The sequence below is a fragment of the Mercenaria mercenaria genome, chromosome 17 (assembly GCF_021730395.1).
Source record: "Mercenaria mercenaria strain notata chromosome 17, MADL_Memer_1, whole genome shotgun sequence".
NCBI classification, from domain to species: Eukaryota; Metazoa; Mollusca; class Bivalvia; order Venerida; family Veneridae; genus Mercenaria; species Mercenaria mercenaria.
The window spans coordinates 39691178-39714111 of NC_069377.1; the positions used below are offsets into that span (position 1 = coordinate 39691178).

The 22934-nt window shown below is 35.0% G+C and overlaps 1 protein-coding gene across 1 annotated transcript; it reads right to left on the reverse strand.

Moving 5' to 3' along the window:
• Position 1: 1 nt before the first annotated feature.
• Positions 2–21329, reverse strand: LOC123536609 (V-type proton ATPase subunit C 1-A-like). The gene is made up of 13 exons (XM_045319933.2): positions 21175–21329; positions 14793–14938; positions 14409–14476; positions 13442–13527; positions 12834–12928; positions 11851–11942; positions 11238–11336; positions 10165–10233; positions 7928–8020; positions 7211–7304; positions 6765–6862; positions 4978–5104; positions 2–3334 (listed from the first exon to the last, which is right to left on the reverse strand). Exons 2-13 carry the CDS (start codon positions 14922–14924, stop codon positions 3230–3232), a joined length of 1158 nt encoding a protein of 385 aa, XP_045175868.1. The 5' UTR covers positions 14925–14938; positions 21175–21329; the 3' UTR covers positions 2–3229.
• Between the last annotated feature and the right edge of the window lie 1605 nt (positions 21330–22934).

Genomic DNA, 22934 nt, shown 5'->3' on the forward strand with positions numbered 1-22934 from the left:
ATAAGCTATTGAAATAATATAATTCATTCTCTTTCTATGTAAAACACATACTGACATACAAATTATCATGTACATCAAGACTGTACAATATAAACAACAGAAATCACAGTTATGTTATCTTGGTTATATTTAACAATTGTTTACACCTATTTTCAAGCACAATGTGACCAGCATTGTCCTTGCTTCTCTATTGCAAAATAATAGAATCCCGTTACAAGTTTTCTTTTGATCATCTGTAGAGTTGGTAATTTCTGCAACCGTTTTATTTTCACTAATATTTGTAACCTGTGCGATTTACCACTTTTAAACATGCATGATTATTAAACAGGACTTGGCCTGGAAATATATCCAGTTATAAGTTTCTTAGAAAAGTGATATAGGCTGCTGATTATTTAAATCCTGCAAAAAAAACACACGAAAAAATATCCAGTTTGCAGTACTTCAAAACAGAACAGAACAAAAGTGAAGCATTTCTGATAAGGCAAATGAAAGTAAAATTTGTCATATGACTGCTGAATATATTGTCTGTCATTATTTTTAATTTCAACTGCAATATTAAGAATTCCAGAAACATTCAAAAATCAAAAAATCATATCCTTTTTATAGGCAGCAGGATTGAAACTGAATTTGTGATCAGCCAGCTATTAATTTTTTTAATTAATTTTAAATCTGAATTCACCATTAGATATCCATGTTTTGAGACTGGTCTCCAAAGATAGGTTTGTTACCATGGATCCTGGTTTGTTCCATGATAAAGAAGGAAAAATTGCCTCCATTTTAAGAATGTTGCAAGTTCATTATACGATGAAAGCACGAAAAAAATTCTACTATCATTATGAGACACAGGTGCTTTATCCCACCCATGATGAACAGTTCTGAAACCTCTTACCAACATAAATTTGGATTTCAATAATGTGAGAACTCAAACTGTCATTTCTGAACAAAATAAAATGTATGATACTGACTAGATCGAAATACATTCAAGATCTACTTTCATAGATCTTCATTAACGAGCCAAAACAAAGTTCACAAAATAATCAATGTAAATATTTTCATATAAAGTAATGCAATTAATCACAGATCACTGAAACTTTTTTCAACATTATTTTATACTCATACTGGTGTGAAGTCATAATCTATATAGCATGTATTTTGATGAAATTATTAAATCTTTCACTCAGTTTCTAAGTACAGAAATCCATTATTGTTTGAACATTTGATTTTTATCAACTGTCTAACAGTTTAACGCTGTTTTTCAACAGTATTTCATTTACATAACAGCAGGCAGTTAACCTAACCAGTGTTCCTGGATTCTGTACTTGTACAAACCTGTTCTCCACAAGTAACTGCCAACTTCCCCACATGAATCGGAGGTGGACGACGAATGATTTCAGACACAATGTTGCTTATCAAATCACCACGAAAAACATAGGCCTTGCCCGGGGTTCGAACTCCTGACCCCATGATCTGTAGATCTGCACTCTCTCTATTGAGCTAAGTGGATGGGCTTGATTTTGATCGAAGAAAATTGTTAATATATATGAGATACAAATAAACATCTACTGTAAAAATTCTGTGAACTTACTTTTGACACATTGTTCATTAATTGTTCCCAACAATACCAATGGTGCATGGAATGAACAAACAAAACATCCATCTCAAATATTACATCCATTACGATACAGAGGTTAATATTTCATTCTTGATCAGGCTTGCATAAGTACAGGAATTCCATTAAATTATACGTATTTCAAAAAAATGCCTGACATGTCAAATTTCTGAAAAATGGTGTGTTAACTAAATCAGACGTACATGCACATATAACACTTTTAAAACCTGATGTTGGTACTTTAAAATCTGTAAACTTATAAGCAGCTCACTGCACTTGGTTTATTTCAGTTTTTTTGCTTACGTTTATTTATATATGAACAAAGTTCTTTTAAAACCTCAACCTCTCTTACATAAAAAACATTACTTGTATCTCTCTGCGATGGCAACATTGTATAAAATTGCTTCTATCTACAGAATATAGTATAAAATCTAAACAAACCCTATTCATCCTGTTTACATAACATTACATTAATTTTAAGTGACTCCCTCACAATAACAACAAAAGACACAATGCACATTAAAACTGTTATGCTTGTATTAACTATAAAAAACATAAATGGTTGATACGAATACTGATGATTGTTAGACACCCAAAATGTAGGTAGTTTACAATAATAGCTCAGCTGAGGTATCATCACTCCCACAGTATACAGTGCAACTGTTATTTTGTTCGCTACAGCAGGGTTTTTAACCCTTATCATGCTCAACACGATTGATTCTGCCTTTGCGACCAGTGTAGATCATGATCAGCCTGCACATCCATGCAGTCTGATCCTGATCTGCACTGTTCGTCATTCAATCAGTATCTTCTTGGTATGCACCCCTTTTAACAGGTAATGGTACTGTCCAAATTGAAAGATGTACAAGTTCATTATAGAAATTAAGCAGGTTAAAGGTTATACATGGATTTCATAGGGACAGAAACTAATGAATTTCAATAATTTGAAACATTAATAGAATTTTGTTGTTGTTCTTGTCTTCACTGGGACTTCATTTCATGCTACATGTCCAAAACTCCACATAAAAATATTTCCCCAAAATAATTACTGCAGTTTACTGTATTAGTCAGTTCAATTAAGTAAAATGTTAAATTGTAAAAAAAAAAAGCAAAGTCCAATATCATTTTGTGTGAGTGAGTCACAAAAAATATTTCCTCAACTATACAATAAGACAACAACTGGGATAGACAAATGTTGGATTTTTCTTCAGTACAAGGATAGCAGCTATACCTTTGAGAAAACATTTGTAATATCTCATTATGAAAACATTCATATATTTCTCTCATAATTATTGCCTGTTATTAAAACAACAGATTGTGTAAAGTCAACATGATTGCCTTGTTCTTACATACTGTCTGTCACATTTTTAAATTTTATGTAAATGAAAAAATGCACATTTGCAAATGTTTTAACAAATTTTCACAATTTCACAAATGTTTGTTCTGTTCTGCATTTTGAATTTTATATCCTCCATCTTCTGTTGAAGTCAGCTGCACTAAACGTTTGTTTCATGGATATTTTAACAAAGGTATCCTACTTAATTCAACATCTACTTTTTTAAACAGTACTTATACAAGTTTGCTTAAAGTCCTTTCTGTTTAACTACACATTGGTTATCATCAGCGATGTAATGGGTCAGCAAGATCGAGGCTGATTTTGTAGAAGACATAAGGATAGTAGTCGGCGCCCATACCAGCCAACCCAGGAATGTCCATAGTACCAGTCTGCAAAAATAAATAATATGCAGTATTTCATTTAGTTTTCTTAGGTTTCAGATCAAAATAATACAATGAAGGCCACATCAACACAGTTGAGGTCATAATACCACTTTGTTCCAGTTTTAAAGGTAGAGAAAGACCCAAAGTGTTTTTTGAGGGACAAACCCCTCCTAAATCAACCAAATGGCTTCCTTGAATAGTTCAACATCAACAGCCCTGTTTCAGACAACAGCAGTGTGAGTTATGGGACTTGAGGCAGTGATCCAACCACATGGCCATGGAGGCCTAAATAAAAACTGATATAAACAAGGACTATCTAATGACAATCCACTCAACTGTCTGAAAATGGTATTATTGTATTTTTCTACTTTTTCAGAGATATTAATTTACATACAGAAACTATACAAGTTTGAAAACTGGTATAATTTTTTTCAAATGTTTAACAAAAATTATGAAACCTGCATTTGTGTGGTTATTCCATGATGCTAAAGACGTGTGGAGTTTAAAAGCACTCCATCCAGTAGTTCCCGAGAACCTGCTTACATGCGAAATTTCACAGAAGTTTCTATGTTAAAAGGGCCAAACTTGTGTTAAACCTTTAGCCTTTAGCCTGCTGGCGGTGAGTTATTCTGTCTTTGTGACCAGTACAGACCAAGATTAGCAGCTAATCATGGTCTGCACTGTTCACCATTCAGTCAGTGAACACCCCTTTGAATAATACGTGGTACTGCCAAAATCGAACGATGGACCACTCCATTTTAGAAATTTAGCAGGTAAAAGCTTAAAGTATGTCAGCATTAGGGATTATGTATTAAATCTAACTTCACTTCATGATGCCAAAGGCCTATGTGGAGCTTGGAAGAATTCTTACAAGTTGCTGCTAGGAACATGTAATTTCTCTAATTAAAGAAGCTGACACTGTCAAAAAGGAGACAACACCTCTACTGATTGAAAAAGATGGAACAGTTGCTCTGAACATGAATACCATTTTTATCAAGAAAATTTACCTTTAACAATTAGCCTGCTGGTGGCAAGTGATTCTGCCTTTGCGACCAGTGCAGACCAAGATCAGCCATGCAGTCTGATCATGGTTTGCATTGTTCGCTATTCAGTCAGTAAATTTTCAGTGAACACCCCTTTGAATAATAAATGGTATTGCCCAAATTGAATGATGGACCTGTCCATTTTAGAAATTTAGTAGGCTAAGGGTTAACAATTACGCTACTAAACGTATAATCCAGTATCTATTTATACAGTTGAATACTGTTGCTTGGCAAAAGTGTTGTGTTTGTGCATTGATAAATCACTTGCATTACTAGTTTGGTACAAGTATTTTAAAATTTCAAATAATTTGCCTAAATATAAACTTTTTTGTTGGGTTTACAAGTACACTGACACAATTCAGGTCATATGGTGACTTTTCCAGCTTTTGATGATGGAGGAAGACCACAGGCATGGGCAGGCACTTGGGTAGAACCACAGACCTTCCAAACGCCAGCTGCAAGGCTTCCTAAAGTGAATAGTTCTACATCAAAAGTAACCCACATTTGTATTTGGCTATTAGAAGTCAACAGAGCTTAACCACTCAGCTACTGAAGTCCCTCACATCACCTAAAAATGAACAGTCTTCAGAAATGTATATTACCCACCTCTATGCCTGTCAATGCAGTATTATCTAAATGCTCATACAATCTTCCTAGTTCATCTCGTAATCTTCTCTGTGTCTTTTTATGTGGCAGTAATAACATTGCTTGAAAATTTACAGGTAACCCATATCTGTAAAATAAACATTTCACTTACATTCACTCTGCTTAAAATATTCTATGCTACCATTTTCTGTTTTCCATTTGTAAACAATGTACCTGATACGTATTTATTAAAAACAAGGACATTCTTAACAGTATAGACTTATATGTACACCTTAATTACACACTTGCAAAATCTAATATTGAATTTCAAGGCCATACTGATAGTGAATTACCAAATTCAACAAACAATTTTAGGAGATGGTGATTAGTACAATTATATTGTGATGTAAAAAACAATCATAAATATTCATGAAGGACTAATTTTTGTTGATTTAGTGGTTGCTTCAGTCTACAACATTATTCCACAAGAAACAAGTAGAATTCCTCCTTTCATTTCTTTTATGTATAAACATACTTTAAACAAAACCAATGTACTTCTTACCCATAAAAGATACATTTAACACAATTCATTTATCTTGTACAATTTATCTTGTACAGTACACAATTCTGTTCCCTCTCTTATCTTTTGTTTTACTACAAAGTTTTTTTTTTTTTGTTTTTTGTTTTTTTTTGCTTTTCAATATTTACCCATCACATAAACATATAAACACATCATTACTTTTGACAGACCAGTTAATGAACAGTTGTATTCAATATAAAACAATATCTTTTGACAAGCAAGTACATTAGATTTCAGATGTACATCTGTACAATTGTCAAGTTATGATTCTCATATTTGTAAACACTTTCTTTACGATCTGTGTTTTGAATTATGACTATGACAGACATTAACCCTTTCAACTTTTTCACAATTAAAACTGCTATACCGCAACATTGATGTGAACAGACACTGACTTAGCTTCTCTGATAAATAAATCAAACAAGTGTCAATAACTTGCTTTTCAACACCGAATAAAAACATTTATTCGCTTAAAGATGGGTGCATATCCCAGAAGAATTTTTATTTTTGGCATTTTTTTAAGACGACCCCCAACTAGGACCATTTTGGTCTGATGGCCACATGTGATTTTGTGCATCACGGGGTGGCTAAAATCCTGTGTAAAACAGTTGCGACAGGCACGGTTTCCATGGTTTCAAGAAATACAATGACTGAAACATTAAAGGTGGTTTATTTTACTACAAAGTTACTTAACTTTACAGACATAAGATGATTGTGCTAAAAATTTTGTATTTTTGTTGAGATTCAATTTTAAAGATTGATGCCACCACAAAATACAAAATACGCAAACTGAGAGAACCGGTATTGTAACCAGGTTGTAAGTTTTTGTTTCAGTTTTGTTGTGTTTAACATCGCATTGACACAATTATAGGTCATACGGCGACTTTCCAGCTTTGAAGGTGGAGGAAGACCCCTTGGGTCCGTCTGTGCATTATTTAATCACCGACTGGCACCTGGGTAGAACCACCAATCTTTTGCAAGCCAGCTGGATGGCTTCCTCACGCGAAGATTTCAAAGCCCTGAGTAAAGCATGAACCCACAATGGTGAGGGACAAGTGATCTGAAGTCAGAAACCTTAAACACGCAGCCACGGAGGCCCTACTTTTAAGGTAAACTCTGCCTTTTGATGGGGATAAATACTAGTCCCCCAATGAATCAGATGTTTCCCAGTAATTTTTACATTTGAACAAATGCTATCTAAGAATCTGCTAAAAGAAACACATCCTACCTTAAAACACTTTCAACAAATACACGTAATGCCTTGGTGTGAATCCAGGCTGTGAAACATTCCCCAAAATTAACCTTCAACCATTTAACTAGTGGGCCCTGGAAAACAGAGCATAAAATATTCAAACTATACCTCAAATACTGCTACATTTAATGGTCAAAGTGTCTCATCAACGAACTTTGGTACAAATAAAGTCATAAAAAGTTAAATAACATACTCTGTTGATGTTGCTTTAGGTGCTTTAAATCTAGTTGTTGTTGTTTTAAAACCAGTAAGTGCTTTCATTAGATTGTAACTGTAAACTTCTTGTGACAAAGATGCCAATGAAAGGGTGCCAACAAAATATCTATTTGAAAATCTTCAGAAATAGTCAACCTTACAAATTCATGATTATTTACTAAGCAACTTTTGGTTCTAAAAAAGTTGTTCAAACAATATATACATACAAACTGTTTCTTTCGGTCAGCATCAAGTTTCTTGATCTCGTTTTTCCCAGCTGCAAGCTCCGATTCATTATATGTGAAATCACGCACCACAAATCTACAATTAGAATGCAAAATACTAGTAATACCTTTACACATTATGTTTGATATTTCTACATATATTGCTTTCTAGAGTGAACAGCACTTGGAAAACTAAAATATAGTAGTTTGGTCATTCAGAAGTTGCTACCATAGCAATTAATATAATGAAAAGAAACATTTCTGCCATTATAGAGGTATAAAATTTTACTTTTACTGTTTGATCCACCTTTCTTTAACCCTTACCCTGCTAAATTTCTAAAATGGACCGGTCCATCATTCAATTTGGGCAGTACCACTATTCAAAGGGGTGTTCACTGAAAATTTACTGACTGATGGCGAATAGTGTAGATGTGCAGGCTGATCTTGGTCTATATTGGTCGCAAAGGCAGAATCAATCATGTCCAGCATGGTAAGGGTTAGCAAGGTTTTTCCTTATTTGGATCACTTCTTTCTAGTGTCACATCAGGAGCAGTCAACCATAAAAGGTCAAAACTGCTGAACTCAAAGCTAAACATCCAGTACCTTTTCCAGCAGAACTTAACACATTTTAATACTGAATATGAGCATCCGTACAAGCATGAAATCTTAACCTCTCTAAGGTTCCTGCCAACACATATTTCAACTATGACAAACACTAACTTGTTTTCTCTGCATTTCTGTCTAAACTCGTCCTCAACTCGTCTGAACAATGTAACTGTACATAAACAATTTTCATCATCCTCGTATATTACACTGAAACATAAAACACAACTTAACTTTAAAACACTTCCATGTAACAATTAATTCTGTATATCAGACATTGACTTACTTATATAAGTTATCATTTCCTGATTAGTACTGGGTGCAAAATGCAAAATCAAAATGTCCTTTAAAGCCTAAAAAATCTATTGTTTCAATTACATAACAAAGATATATAAAGAGTTTAGCCTGGCAATTTCTTTTTTCTTTATTAGATAAATAGTCTGTGTATTACATGTAATAATATTATGTTATACCCAAGGACATTCAATAATATGTATAAAAATCAAAGTTGGTTGTGTTACTGGAAACAACTATATTTCAATTCAAGCCTAACATGTTTGCAGAAAGGTCATTAGACATTTACTATGGAAATCTTTAACATAAATTTTTTTTTAGTTTTCCACAGTGATTTAAATACTCCATTTCGTCATCTTTAAATCATCAAAACACATTTTGTCATCTTCAAATAGCTATCCATAACTACTAAATAATTTTCTGCAGATTCTGTATCATATGTTGTCATTTACGTTGTACCATTCATGTTCTGTTTGTTTATTTTGTTGGGTTTAGTGTCAAACCAACACAGTTAAGTCTTGTGGTGACTTTTCTAACTTATGATGGTGGAAAAAGACCCCAAAGGGCATTTACCCAGACATTTTTGAGCACCTGGATAGAACCAGACACCTTCCATAAGCCAGCGAGATGGCTTCCATGTATGAAGAATTCCACATAAAAGCGAGATTTCAAGCCCACATGGGTGAGAGGCAAGTCATTCAAAGTCAACTCTCATAAGCACATAACCTTGCAGGCAAACATGATATATATCGCTGAATCTTTAATCAAATGTTCTTGTATTTTTAATCAAATGTTCTCATAAAGAAACAAGAGCACCACAATGTGGAGCAATGTACGCCCGAAAGTATGACATTTGACCCCTCAGTGTGACCTTGACCTTGTAGCTAGCCATCCTGAACATGCGCTCTGCATATCGTCTTGATGTGGTAAACATTTCTGTCAAGTTTCTTCAATATCCATCAAGGTGACCACGAGTTACAGAGCGATGACACGTTTAACCCCTAAGTGTGACCTTGACCTTGAAGTGAGACATCAAGAACATGCACTCTGCACGTCATCTCAATGTGGTGAACAATTGTGCTAAGTTTCTTGATAATCCTTCAAGCAATTCAAGAGTTACAGAGCGGACACGAAACTTACTTATATGACTATTGACCCTTAAGTGTGACCCTGACCTTGAAGCGAGCCATTGAGAACATGCGCTCTGCATGTCGTCTCGATGTGGTGAACATTTGTGTAAAGTTTCTTTGAAATCCTTCAAGTGGGGTCAAGAGTTACAGAGGGGACACAAAACACACTCATATGACATTTGACCCATAAGTGTGACCTTGACCTTGAAGTGAGCCATCCAGAACATGTGCTCTGCATGTCGTCCCCGATGTGGTGAACATTTGTGTAAAGTTTCTTTGAGATCCTTTCGTGGGTTGAAAAGTTACAGAGCAGACACGAAAATGCTAATAGATGGACAGACGGACAGACAGATGGACACCTAGGGTATAGCATAATGCTTCCCTTCGGGCGTATAATAAGTGTTAACAAAAAATGCACTTTAGCATAAGGAATGAATCATAAGCTCTTAAGCACATAACCTTCCAGGCAAACATGATGTATCACTGAATCTTAAATACAGCAATTGGTGTTAACAAACAATGCTTTTTAAAATATTATACAGCAATAAATCATAAGCTATTTAACTGGTGTAAAGAGCACAAACAGACAAAATTGCAAGAGGAACTTTCCATTTTTAAAAACACAACATCACAAATTAGGTCATACGGAAACTTGACACTTTAGCTTTAATGATGGAGAAAATCCTTAGGTGCCTCCTAACAACATTTATTGTACGAACTTGCACCTGGGTAGTCATTAACTTCCCATAAACCACCTGAATAACTCCCTCATAGGATTTCAATTCTACTGATGTGAGGACATTTGATGCAAACGAAGTGACATTTACCACTTGTCAAAAGACTACAGTATGAAAAACTCCATCATCGTTGCAACCCTACTCTAGTTCACTTTTCATTCCAAACATAATGTAGGAATTAAATTAATCTTACTTGGATGACCTAGGAACAATCATATCTGTGAGAGTTTCATACTTGGATTTCCAGTCATAAATGAATGACCTGAAACAAAACAATTATATATACATTTGTAACCATTACAGAGCTTTGATGCATTTTAAAATCTAAAATAAGACACTGCATAAATTTCAAAACAAGAAACTGCAAACAATAATTATACTGTCACCAACAAAAGCACATTTGGCTGGTCTGATCTGTTAGAAGTTGGAACTGTTGAAGCAACCTTTTGTATAAATTTACTAACATACAAAGTTTTGAAAAGACCCCTATGAAATATATAAAAATGTTTGAAAGTAGCAAAGGTTTTTGAAAATATGAACAATACTAACACTGTGTTTGAGCTTTAACAAATAATGGTTACTGCTTTTGTTTGTTCTCTAAAGTTAAATATACATTTCATCACAAACTGTAGTTAATGACAGTACATGTATTGTAAAATCATTAATATATGTAGGGGGATTTATTTTCGTTCACATTGTAAACAAAAAGCATTAAATGCTAATATATTTAATGTTACTCAAAAACAAATACCTTAAATAAAAATGAAAAATTGCTTAAACATTGATACCATTGACAGCTGGTGAAAATCAGAACATAAGGTGTTTATTACTTTAGCCTGCTGGCAGCAAGTGATTCTGCTTTTGCGACCAGTGTAGACCAAGATCAGCCTGCACATCCATGCAGTCTGACTATGGTCTGCACTGTTTGCTATTCAGTCAGTAAATTTTCAGTGAACACCCATTCGAATAATAAATGGTATTGTCCAAGTTGAATGATAGACCAGTCCATTCTCTAGAAATTTAGCAGGCTAAGGGTTAAGCTCTAGTGAGCTCAAAGAGGAATCAATGAATCGCACAACTTATTAGCGACCCTTAAATTGCCATGTTGTATGCTGTTTACAATGGGTGAAAACATGTCCTGTCCTACCCTATCCTACACAACCCTGCCAAATCCATTGGTCTGTCAGTCTGTCTGGACGTTTTTAATTTTATGTATACCCACTCAATCTTAAATAACAAGTGTCACTATTTATTTTGAAAACATACTTCTGAACAACAACAAGCAGTGTAACTAGGTACTCAGAATCCAACACAAAATGTTCCTTCTTTACAATATCTCCCAGGTAACGTGTAATCAAATTTCCACTGAAAAAGAACATATAAAATAGTTTTATGTATTTCAGAAGAAAGAAATCTTCCAGCATAACTTAATCAACCTACATTGTACACATGAATATAAAAACATACATTTGATTAAGGAAAGATTTCAAGAAAGACGCTCATGCATTCTTCTGAAATAAAGGGGTAGCAATGATTCGTGACAAAGGAAAACCATTATGATAAAGTTTGCTCATCCTTTCAACATACTCGAAGTTTTCAATGATTTCCTGGTTGCATAACTGTATTGATGATATCATATCCCAATGAACTAACCAAAAAAAAAAAAAACCATTCATTTTACAATAAATATTCATGTCTCCACAAAATAGACATTTGGTGAAACCACATAATTGATTGACATGAAGTGCTGTTATTTTAAATCAGGTGATTTTTGTGTCAAAATCACAATGGCAGTGAACATTTTTAGGACTGCATTGAGTTACTATTAGTCTTTCAAAATGGTCTGTATGAATTTAAAGAAAGGCAGTAACACACATACGTTGCTTTCCTTTCCAGGTTCTGCAGATTGCCCTTCAAACTGTTGTATGATGAAGATTTTATTCTTAAATCAGCTTCTATCTGTGATACTTGCTGAAAAAAATATCAAAAATTTGTTAATAAGCCCATTTTGATCTTTCTCTGCATTGTTTTATTAGGTTTTAAGTTACAGCGAAACAATTTTAGGCCAAACAGTAACTTTCCAGCTTCTGGTGGTAGAAGATACTTGCTGTCCCTGTAAGCATTATTTCAGGAACAGTAGGCACCTGAGTAGAACTACAATGTTTCTGTAAGCCAGCTGGATGACTTCCTCACATGACAGAATTCTAAACCTCAAGCAGGGTTTCTACCTACAGTGCTGAGAGACAAGTGATTCGAAGGCAGCAACCTAACTATTCAGCAAAAATATAATATGAGCCACGCCATGTGAAAACCAACATAGTGCGTTTGCGTCCAGCATGGATCCAGACCAGCCTGCGCATCCGCGAAGTCTGGTCAGGATCCATGCTGTTCACTTTCAAAGCCTATTGCAATTTGAGAAACTGTCAGTGACCAGCATGGATCCATGCTGGTCGCAGAACCACTATGTTGGTTTTCTCATGGTTGCGGCTCATACGTAATAACAAATATGACAATCAACTATGAAGTCTGAACACTGTAAACATTTGACTATATAAACTCAGGTAAAAACACTTTCAGTTTTAAATCTGAGAAAAAGGAATCATAGATAGTTTACTATCACTTCATTCTGAGAGGCAGTAACAACCATGAAAAATTTTTTAACTTAATCTAAATCTTTGAGTTATCAGAGGAATCTCTAAGAAAAAATCATATGACTGTGTAGAACTTCAATATAAACATAATTTTATGTTCACTTTAAGCATCTCTGGAAAATTATTTAAATGGTCCGTCTTTTCCAGCATCTTGTTAAGTACACGCCTGTACACCTGCTGACAAATAACTAAGCATGGTAAATTTTTATACCTTAGAGATAATTTCTGTTATGTTTCTCAATGACTGTTTGATCGGATATTTTGCCAGGTCCCACTGAAATCTTGTCAGGTATGTATTCAAGTCGACTGAAATTTAAATTTTCTAATAAAATTAACGTGAAAAAGAATGTTATAGCAAAAACAAAACTTTAGTATGTAAACTCATATTTTATAGAATATTTATGATCAAGGAAGTTCTGCTTTTTTGGAGCGAATTTACTATTAAATACTACGTATAATCTGATTAAACTGTGATTTTTCAAAACTTCAGAATATACTAGTACTAAAGAAGTTCTGCGAAGCCAACGCCTACAGAATTACAGCAATCTGGATGGCATTTTAACAAACAGAAATGAAATTTTAATGAAACATGTTACAGCTGTAAATTAACATACTGTCAATTACATGGTTGGATTAAATGCATAAATCCCAATGCTTAAAGTATATTTTAGATATTTGCCTGTCAATGTCAATTGAATTACAAGACATTACTTGGAAATATTTAGTGTAACCAGATTTTATCTTTAGAAAGAAAGTGACATTGCAGTTTTTATAACAGATAACAGTTTATATTTATTCCTCCACCAGTATAGAACTTACCTCCGTTAGCTAGAAGATTCTCCTGCAATTTGTCTCTCTGGTCATCAAGAACTTCACCAAGGTAACCAGCAACTTTCTTTGTTATTCTGTAATAAACATATAGCTTTTCCAAAATGTAACTTTTAAAAAATAATTATTAATTTACTTTTTTAAATGTTCTGTTTCACTGCTTAACAACTTAAGCTATTATGTTATTCAATACTGGATTCTACTCGGAACTATGTTCTTTAATAACAAATATACATTTCCCATTTTACCAGTTTCTCAGCATTCTGAACAGAGTTCTTGATTATGTACAAGTACTAATTTGTTCCTCAAAAGTAAATGATATACATGTATTTCTAACGAGAAATGAGACAGAGGACAAATGAGCCACGCCATGAGAAAACCAACATAGTGGGTTTGCGACCAGCATGGATCCAGACCAGCCTGCGCATCCGCGCAGTCTGGTCAGGATCCATGCTGTTCGCTAACAGTCTCTTCAATTCCAATAGGCTTTAAAAGCGAACAGCATGGATCCTGACCAGACTGCGTGGATGCGCAGGCTGGTCTGGATCCATGCTGGTCGCAAACCCACTATGTTGGTTTTCTCATGGCATGGCTCAAATAACTTCAGATACTGAATGTCACACTATCACAAAAGCATAGCCTTGTGTCAACTGGTAATGCTGTGTATCAGGAAACTCTGGAAAAAATTTCTTGATTTCCTTTTGTTTTCTTGGGTTTAATGTTGCACCGACACAATTATAAGTCATTTGGCAACTTTCCAGTTTTGATGGTGGAAGGAGACACAAGGTGGCCCTTCATGCATGATTTCATCATGAGCAGGCACCGGGGTAGAATCACCGACCTCCCGTAAGTTAGCTGGATGGCTTCATAAGCATGTTTGATGAGCTGAAAAGCAAGACACATTAACTAAAATATTCTAAGCAGTACTTTCTTTAATATCAGTAGCATTGAGATTTACCCTTCACAGTATGTGTCAAGTTTTCCTAGATCATCTGACAATCCAACTAGCGTGTCAAGTGTACCAACCTATATCAAATAAAAAAATCAGTCTTATGTAATCGGCAACATCTGACACTAGCAGATCAGGAAAACGAAGGTCACAAAATGTAACAGTAAGAAAAGAGGAATAACATACCTATTTTCATGACATATTGTACATTTGAATTTTTTAGGATATAGTAACTTTATAGGATATGTGTAACAGTAATTACACTAGTAATTTTACATTTCTTTTTCAAATATGGAAAGTGGGCAAAATATTTCTTTAAATAATTAAAAATTTAGAAGAAGTGGCTCAAAAACTGGCATTTAAACCAGAAAATTAGAAGCATAATTTTCTCACTTTAAGATCTGGTAGGTTAAACTTGTAGTTTGTAGACAGATTGTTCTGTCGGGATGTTACAGTATTCAGTTTGTCAAACGTCTGCTGACACGTCTTATCTCCGGGTGCAGATATCAACCAAAACTCGGCCATTTTTTACAGTGAACCTTTAAAAGAAAACATGAAATAAGTATCAAACTGAATAGAAACTAGAATTGTGTCCATAGGACACGGATGCCCCCACATACTGTGCCATCCGCTACAAAGCAAAAACTGTCAAAGGGCCATAACAGTTACTGCAGTAAAAATAGATACAGAAAAAATTACTACCTTTCTGGTCATCTGCACATCAAGCTTGTACATCTGTGAAAGTTGGAAGCAAATCAGTCTATTAGTGACACATATAATAAGATTTTTCTCTATATTCTATATAGCAAAACTATCAAAGGACCATATTACTGTGGTAAAAATAGTCACAGAAAAAATTCCTTCCATTATGGTCATCTGCACATCTAGCTTGTTCATATGTGCAAGTTTGAAGCAAATCAGGCTAATAGTGTGGGAGGAGTTGGACACACAAGATTTCGGGATGGATGGAATGACGTACAGACAGATGGACGTACGGTCAGCAGCAAAGCTATTATGCCCCCCACATAAATGTGGGGGGCATTAAAAGAACACATGGCCGACAAATCAAAAAGAATGTATCATCTCCATATCAAATGACAAATACATTGTATTGATAATGAATCCAAACTTTCCATTGACAAATATTAAGTGATCCGTCATGAAAGAATCCAGTTAAGAAACCATTTTTCCATACTGCCAGATGGTAGATGTATATTTAAGTTGCAGATGAACAAGAGTTTTGTATGCTAAGGTCTTGTCATTTTTACTGGTTGTTGCGATGTTTTGCTTTAAGAACCAGGAGATTTATTTGCATTTGAATGTATTCTAGTGATGTGTGTATTCCAAGTACACCTGCACACAAGTCTACACCTAGATATTTTGCATCAAAGACTGACTCCAAGATATAACCAACCATGGAGTAGAAACTGGGTTTTGCTAATCTATGACATTTTCCTTTTTTGCGATGTGCAGTGTTTAGAGTATTTAGAAGATAAAATCCCATGTCCCTCTCATTTTCCGATTTTTTCTAATTTGTCAAGATCTGCTATCATTAGAAGGGCTGACAGTAGACTAGGAGATCTTTTGTCATACATGCAGTGTTGGAGATAATCTATTATATGGTGTTTTGACATTAAAGCAATGCTATGTTGTGGTGTTTTACATTTTATAATACAATGCATAAAAGTTAATGATATAGGCCATTGATTTCTAGGTTACAGGGTCTCTCTCTTTGAACAAAGTGCAAACAAAAGCCTGAGTCCAGTCTGCTGAAACTGTACCGGAGGAGACAGATTTTGGAGGGAAATGAAAAAGTGCCGTTACTCCTATAGGCAGCAGACAGAAAAACATGATTTCACATTTTCACTGCAACAGCAATTATTACATGGCTCAATATATATTCATCAATATATCACTATCAAATAAACTTTTAAATTAGATCTATAGATGATATATATTAACACAGTATCAAGTGCTTTGTCTACAGCACCTGAGACCAATTTATAATATGTGAATGAAGTATTGCCATGCAATACAAGGTCCCCTACTGGAAGGTGACTAATTATCTCAACTGCAGAAAAACCTAATAATTTGATATCAATCTGTCAATGTTTGTATATTGTACATACAATATTTATTATATTATGGCACAGTGCTATAATACTGCGTAAATATGAGAACTTGAATGCCTGTCATCAGATATGAAACATTTTCAAAGATTATTTTTTATCACGTGTATAGTGTTTTCATCAAATTTTGCAGAAAATTTTACTTATTTAAGACAGTAACTTATTCTTTACCAGAATCATGGCACAATTGGTATAGATGCCAGATGTTTACACTTAATGGCATACAAGTACAATTATTAAATATGGGTATGGTTCAAATCTGTCGGTTGTGATTTTTTTTTATTTGAAATCTTTTAGCTACTGGTTTTTTAATTACAATACATCTCTGTAAAAGAAATCCAGAATAACTTAAATGCATAGCAGCTGTTTCTTCTTGTTCTTGTAAACGATGCACTGACTAGATTCAGAAACCCCAGTGTATAATCTCAAAGGTATGCCTAAAAAGTTTTGTTAATTTCTAATCTAAATTGGCTATAGAACATATTAACAACTTAATAACAAGATAATTGTAAAAATAAAACTTGAACATTTCGATTTGTCAGAAATGACATACTTTGAAATCATTAATATTCATGGGGAACTGATTTTCGTGGATTTCGTGGTCGAGTCAATCCACGAAATTTAATCCCAACGAACAAGTAAAATTCTCATTCATTTTATGTTCAAAAGTTGAAATCCACGAATTCATATCCCCATGAAATTGCTGTTTTGACCAAAACCACGAAATTTCATGCCCACAAAATTTAATGATTTAACAGTATTCGAACCTTTAAGTTTAACCAAAAAGATTTGAAGTGACAAGCACTGCTTGTTACCACCATGGTAGGGGCCTGGGGGGCTAATTTGTTTATATGCATTTTTATAAAATGACCTAAAATGTCTGACCTTTAAAGTGACCTTGACTTTCATCTAAAGGACTGCTTGCACATGACATGTCTACTCATCCTGAGGAACATCTATGTCAAGTTATACTTATGGCAGTTTTGAGCAGACACACAAATGAAAGGGAAAAAAAACTGCTGACTTATGACCTCAGTGTGACCTTGACCTCTGAGCTAGGGATATAGGTTAGTGCATGACACACTGCCTCATTTTGGGGAATATTTGTGTTAAATAGTATTAAAAGCCCTGATGGATGGTTGAGTAATGAACTGGATATGAAAAAACTGTTAGCCTTTGCTCTCCAAGTGCGACCTTGATCATTATTGAGCTAGGGGTCTGTGTACTGCGCATGACACCTGAACATTTGTGCAAGGTAATATTATAATCCTCAGGATGAGCAGACATGTCATATGCAGCAATTCCAGCATAGCTTTAATCATGACCTGCTTGAGTTGTCTTTCTTTTTTTTACAGCTTTTATATAATATGTTCTTACTGTTTTCATCATGTTGTTATAGTCGGTTCAAAAGCTCTTCAGAGCTTATGTTATAATGTTGCTTTCTTGCCGACTTTAAATAAAACTTATCTTATCTTAAAACTTATCTTATCTTTGACGGATGGCAGAGTTATGATTCAGACCCATTTCACATTTTCCCTTCTGATGGAGATTGTTTTCAGTTAAAATTCACAAAGTCTGTATCGCATCATTGACAGACAGCATTTTGTTACAAAGTGAAAACGAGTCAGTCAAGAACTAGTCCATTCGTCTTAGATATTTCAGTAGAAAAGGCAAAAAATCAACAACTTATGAAAAAACAAGCTTGCCATTATTTTCCCAATTTCTTGATTTGTGGCACTTATTTTCCCAATTCCATGGGCACAGGTAGTTTAATTATTTCCAAAAAAAAATCACTGGAGTAGGCGGGGTTGACAATGGATTTATCGCTAATTAAATCTAGAATATGCATCAAGTTTTACAACTTCAAAAAAACAGATTACAACACTCTGAAAAACTTGGCGATTTGGATTTCGTCCAGATGTGGTAATTAGGCGAAGTGGCCGAATTTACAGCGACGATGTCGCTCAAATCGCCTTGTAGGTTGATCCCTGGTTAGGTTTCAGTACAGGATTCGTTTCAGCTCAGAGATCCGTAACAGCATATAACATCTCTGCAGGGTTCTCGCCAGGCTTTTATCGCCTGTCGCGTGCGACATGCCTTCAGACTTCGAGTTGTATATTCGACATCCCTTATTTCCCCCGTCATCCCTTTATTGCCGAAGCGACATGTCATAAAATCCAATAAACACCCCGATTAATTCGTTAGTGTATTCGAACAGCTTCCACGTGCTTACCCGATAGTTTAGGTAAAGCGATGCCAGTTAAGATAACCGATAAACCAATGACAGCTTCCTATGTGGAACGTGTGACGTAAATTTCATCGTAGCTCCGCCTTTAAATCCTTTGACAGGCGGTATCTTGTGATGTGTACATGAAAGTGACTGTTTTCGCAAGTTTTAAGATTATACATGTCATATGATATAATGACAGATGATTCAACAATTATCGTCCGAATATTTTTCGCAATCAAGGAAAGACAATGTAAGGAATTAAGTCAAAAATTGTGCAACACGGTAAAATGCTTTGAACAATTATCGCCATAATATTAATGTTTTTCACATGTATGAAATGTGTTTTCTCGGGCGGAATATCGAAAAGACAATGCAAGAATTAATGTTTTCTGTCGTCACTTTCAAAATAGAACTTTTAGAGAAAAGTTTGAAATACCCTCCGTGCATTAATTATTTTATCACGGACGGACACTTTGGTAGAACCACCGACCTTCCGTAAGCCCTCACATGAAGAATTCAACGCCCCGAGTGAGGCTCGAACCCACATCGATGAGGGGCAAGTGATTTGAAGTCGGCGACCTTAACCACTCGGCAACGATCACAATTTCAGAATCCCTCCCAGCCACGCCGAATGGCCAAAGGAAATCGGGCATTGATCCAAAATGGAAACCAGCGTTTCCCTTAGGGCTGTCATTGATTGGGTCTTAGGCGTATCGACGATACCGATATATCAGAAGACAAATATCGACGATACATCGATATATTGATTATTAAGTTAGATTAACGACCTATTTGTTCATATGCATACAATATACCTTCCTGTAAATGCTATTTTAAGTTTTATTGCCTACTTTCCATATTTCTGTTTGATTGCGTTGTATTTGTATTTATGAAATAAAAGAAATACATAAAAATTAATAACATCTTTCATTTTTATTTCCTTTATACTCCTTTTTTGCATTTATCCAAATTTACAACTTTGTGAACTTTAGTTGTTTTTTAGGGTCTGAGTGTTTATTTGGGTAGTTTTTTTCTCTCTGTAAAATATCGATTTTTGAAAATGGGAATCGATAATCAATCGACAAAAAAATATCGTTGATACATCGATATCGTTTCTATCGATGACAGCCCTAGTTTCCCTGGATGACAGTCTCAGATTGTGTTGTTTTACATGTATGTACAACAAACAGTGGACATTTTCAAAAACTTAAAATGGATAAGTTTTCAGCAAATAAACTCCACAGGAATAGAGGACATAAACTTTAAACAAATAGATCTGTGTGCAGTGCTAAAATTGTGTTGTTTTATTTACAATAAATAGTAAATGAACATTTTTAGCAACTTAAAATTGATAAACTTTTAATTGTCATTCAGCAAATAAACTCCATAGGATCTTTTATGACCCAATATCTTTATTTGTTCTTGTTGTGCATGTAAATGATGCTTATTAATCACTGAAAATACCACTATGTTTTTCACTCTGAAATGCACCAGAATGCACCAAAATGAGTTGTAGTGACACAAAATTTTCTGGGGTAACCCCCATACCCCCAATGTGGGAGGGGACACCCCTCCCACACCCACCCCTTTGTTCATCAAAAAATATCCTTCTGCAACATGCCTTCAAAAAATCCTGGCTAGAACCCTGCTCTGAGCTGATTTTTTTTAGCTACATCCGAAGTGACTATTTACAAAGCATACGTGACTCAGACAGAGACAGTCAAAAGTTATCACGCTGTCCCGAAACATCCTATTATTTGGACTAATAGGGGATGAAAATCCCCGAGACGGTAACGTCCGTATATAGTTATTCGTCTTTGTTGTCTGCATATACTGAGGCAATTTTTTCGATGTTTTCCGGTTCCGGTTAATATACACACCGCAGACTGGTTGTCTCCATGAACATCCGAGCACCCCGAATCAGTCATAGAAATTCGTAAACCGCGCTAACATGATTATTTTACATCTTTTTCGTAATGAAAACTGTACATGCAACTGAAAAACACTTTTAAAACAGTAACGAAGTGTAAACGCTGAATGACGTCACCGTCACGGCTTCCCGTAAATTTTGCAAAGTATGATATTCGCTGTAAGAGGTATGATGACACTAAATGTAAACTACAGTTTAGAGCGAAGTTTCACTTTCTTGAGCGTTGAATATTTCTTTCTAAGCAGATATATAAAAGATAAATCCCCATGCTAGGCGGTGCCTTAATTCATATTAACCAGACAACATGTAGGCCTATGAGTTGTCTAGAGATCCGGCAGTTACCGGACCCCCCTATCCACTGCCAAATTTTCATATCTTGTATCGGATAATTTTTAGAGTTTATGCTATTTTTTTTCTAGACATGGCCACAAGCTTCATATTAAAAAGTGACAAACGTTTCTGATATCTGTTTCTAGATAAGCATACCTGGGTAAACTGAATCTGTTGGTCAAAATTTCTACAAATCAAAAATGCACAGAGATATGCCAACGAAATTTCCTAGTTGTCGGCCATTTTGTCCTCACGTGATCACATGACTTCCGCTCATTTGAGTTCGTACTCATTTCCGTTCATAATCATCAAATGAAATAGATTTATTCCGAAGAATTATAATACATGCTGTTCAATTTAAACCGATGTGAATAATTCAAAATAAATGTTGACGTTTTAATCTCGTCATATCTGTATTTTTATGAGGAAAGAAAATTCAGTACGAAATAAACTGGGTACAAAACTATGGCTGCATTTGTATGAAAACTCTAGTCGATGGCTCTTGCCAGAGTGGAAGACTCGAAGAAAGAGCTATGTAACATATTAAGCTAAAAGCCTATGTAAATATGGCATTTCGCTATATAAATGAATGATTTTTTTATTCAACTTTTTATTTGATTTGTGTAGTTTTATCATAAATGTTCTCCTGTTTTTGCCCGTAATAATAACAGTCTTATTATGAGACCAGGGATCGAGAGTTTTGAACAGACCCTTCTTCTCCAACTAAAATGCTAACATTGGGATGAGAGACCCATGTGAGTGTGTTTTACTCATGGCATGCTAAAAATATAACAGAATCTGAAATTTGAGCCTGTTCCGCATCTTGCACAATCCTCCCATGTATACGCAATAACATAGAGGAGTCTTACGATTACCAGAGGCTTACAAGTAAATATATAAATCAGATCGATTTTTAATGGCAAAACCAGTTCGCCAATCTTATGAGAATTTAATTGTTTGGAAACATCTGTGTGAGCACAACATGATTCTGATTGCAACATGCAGTAACCATTATAAAGAATAAATATTGCTGATACTCAAGAACAATTTGGTGAATTTTTTTATTACCTTCTTCTTCCATATACAGAAGCCCGTCTGCTTAGCTCAATAAGGAGAGCACAGATCTACGGATCTCGGGGTCGAGAGTTCGAGCCCTAGGCGAGGCGTATGTTCTCCGTGATGGTTTGATAAAAGACATTGTGTCAGAAATCATTCGTCCTCCACCTCTGGTTCATATGGGGAAGTTGGCAGTTACTTGCGGAGAACAGGTTTGTACTGGTACAGAATCCAGGAAAACTGGTTAGGTTAACTGCCCGCAGTTACATAACTGAAATACTCTTGAGAAACGGCGTTAAACCAAAAACCAAAAAAAAATCTTCCATATACCTGTCAGGAATCCTATCAAGCATGTAATTTGTCCACTGTGAGTGCGGGGCAAGACAGCAAACTCTCACAAGACTGTACAGTTAAAACACCCAAAGTGTACATATGTTAAAACCAAGTTCACCCATTAGCTGTTGCTACGCTGAGGGTAGAGGCGGGACTGCTGCTGTAGTGTGGAGAAAGTCTTGAAGGTTAGATTCCAGTCCTGTATCATGTGAATGAAGAAGGCTTATTTGTAGATGTGAAATTGGTGTATGGGAGCTCTCATGCATTTATGCATGAGTTTCACACTTTAATCCTGCCTTATTAGTTATCTCCATTAAAACAGTTGTTATCAATTATTTAACTATTTGTGCATCATTTTGTGTTAAACATTGTTTTTGAGCAGTTATAATACATTTTTACCTTTCACATGCTTTAGTTATCACTGTGAGCGGCCATCTTTCGCGTTGCATTATGGGACATCATTAAGCAGAATTTAGCAGTTTTTTAATACTGCTGTTCATAAAAGATGCTAAAAATACTGCTCTTAG

Coding starts and splice junctions, on each gene's coding strand:
- LOC123536609 (XM_045319933.2), bottom strand. CDS start 14,924: ATGGCCGAGTTTTGGTTGATATCTGCACCCGGAGATAAGACGTGTCAG. Junction 14,477..14,792: donor TTAACCTACCAGATCTTAAA/GTGAGAAAATTA, acceptor TATTTGATATAG/GTTGGTACACTTGACACGCT. Junction 10,234..11,237: donor CTGCTTGTTGTTGTTCAGAA/GTATGTTTTCAA, acceptor GTTTTGTTTCAG/GTCATTCATTTATGACTGGA.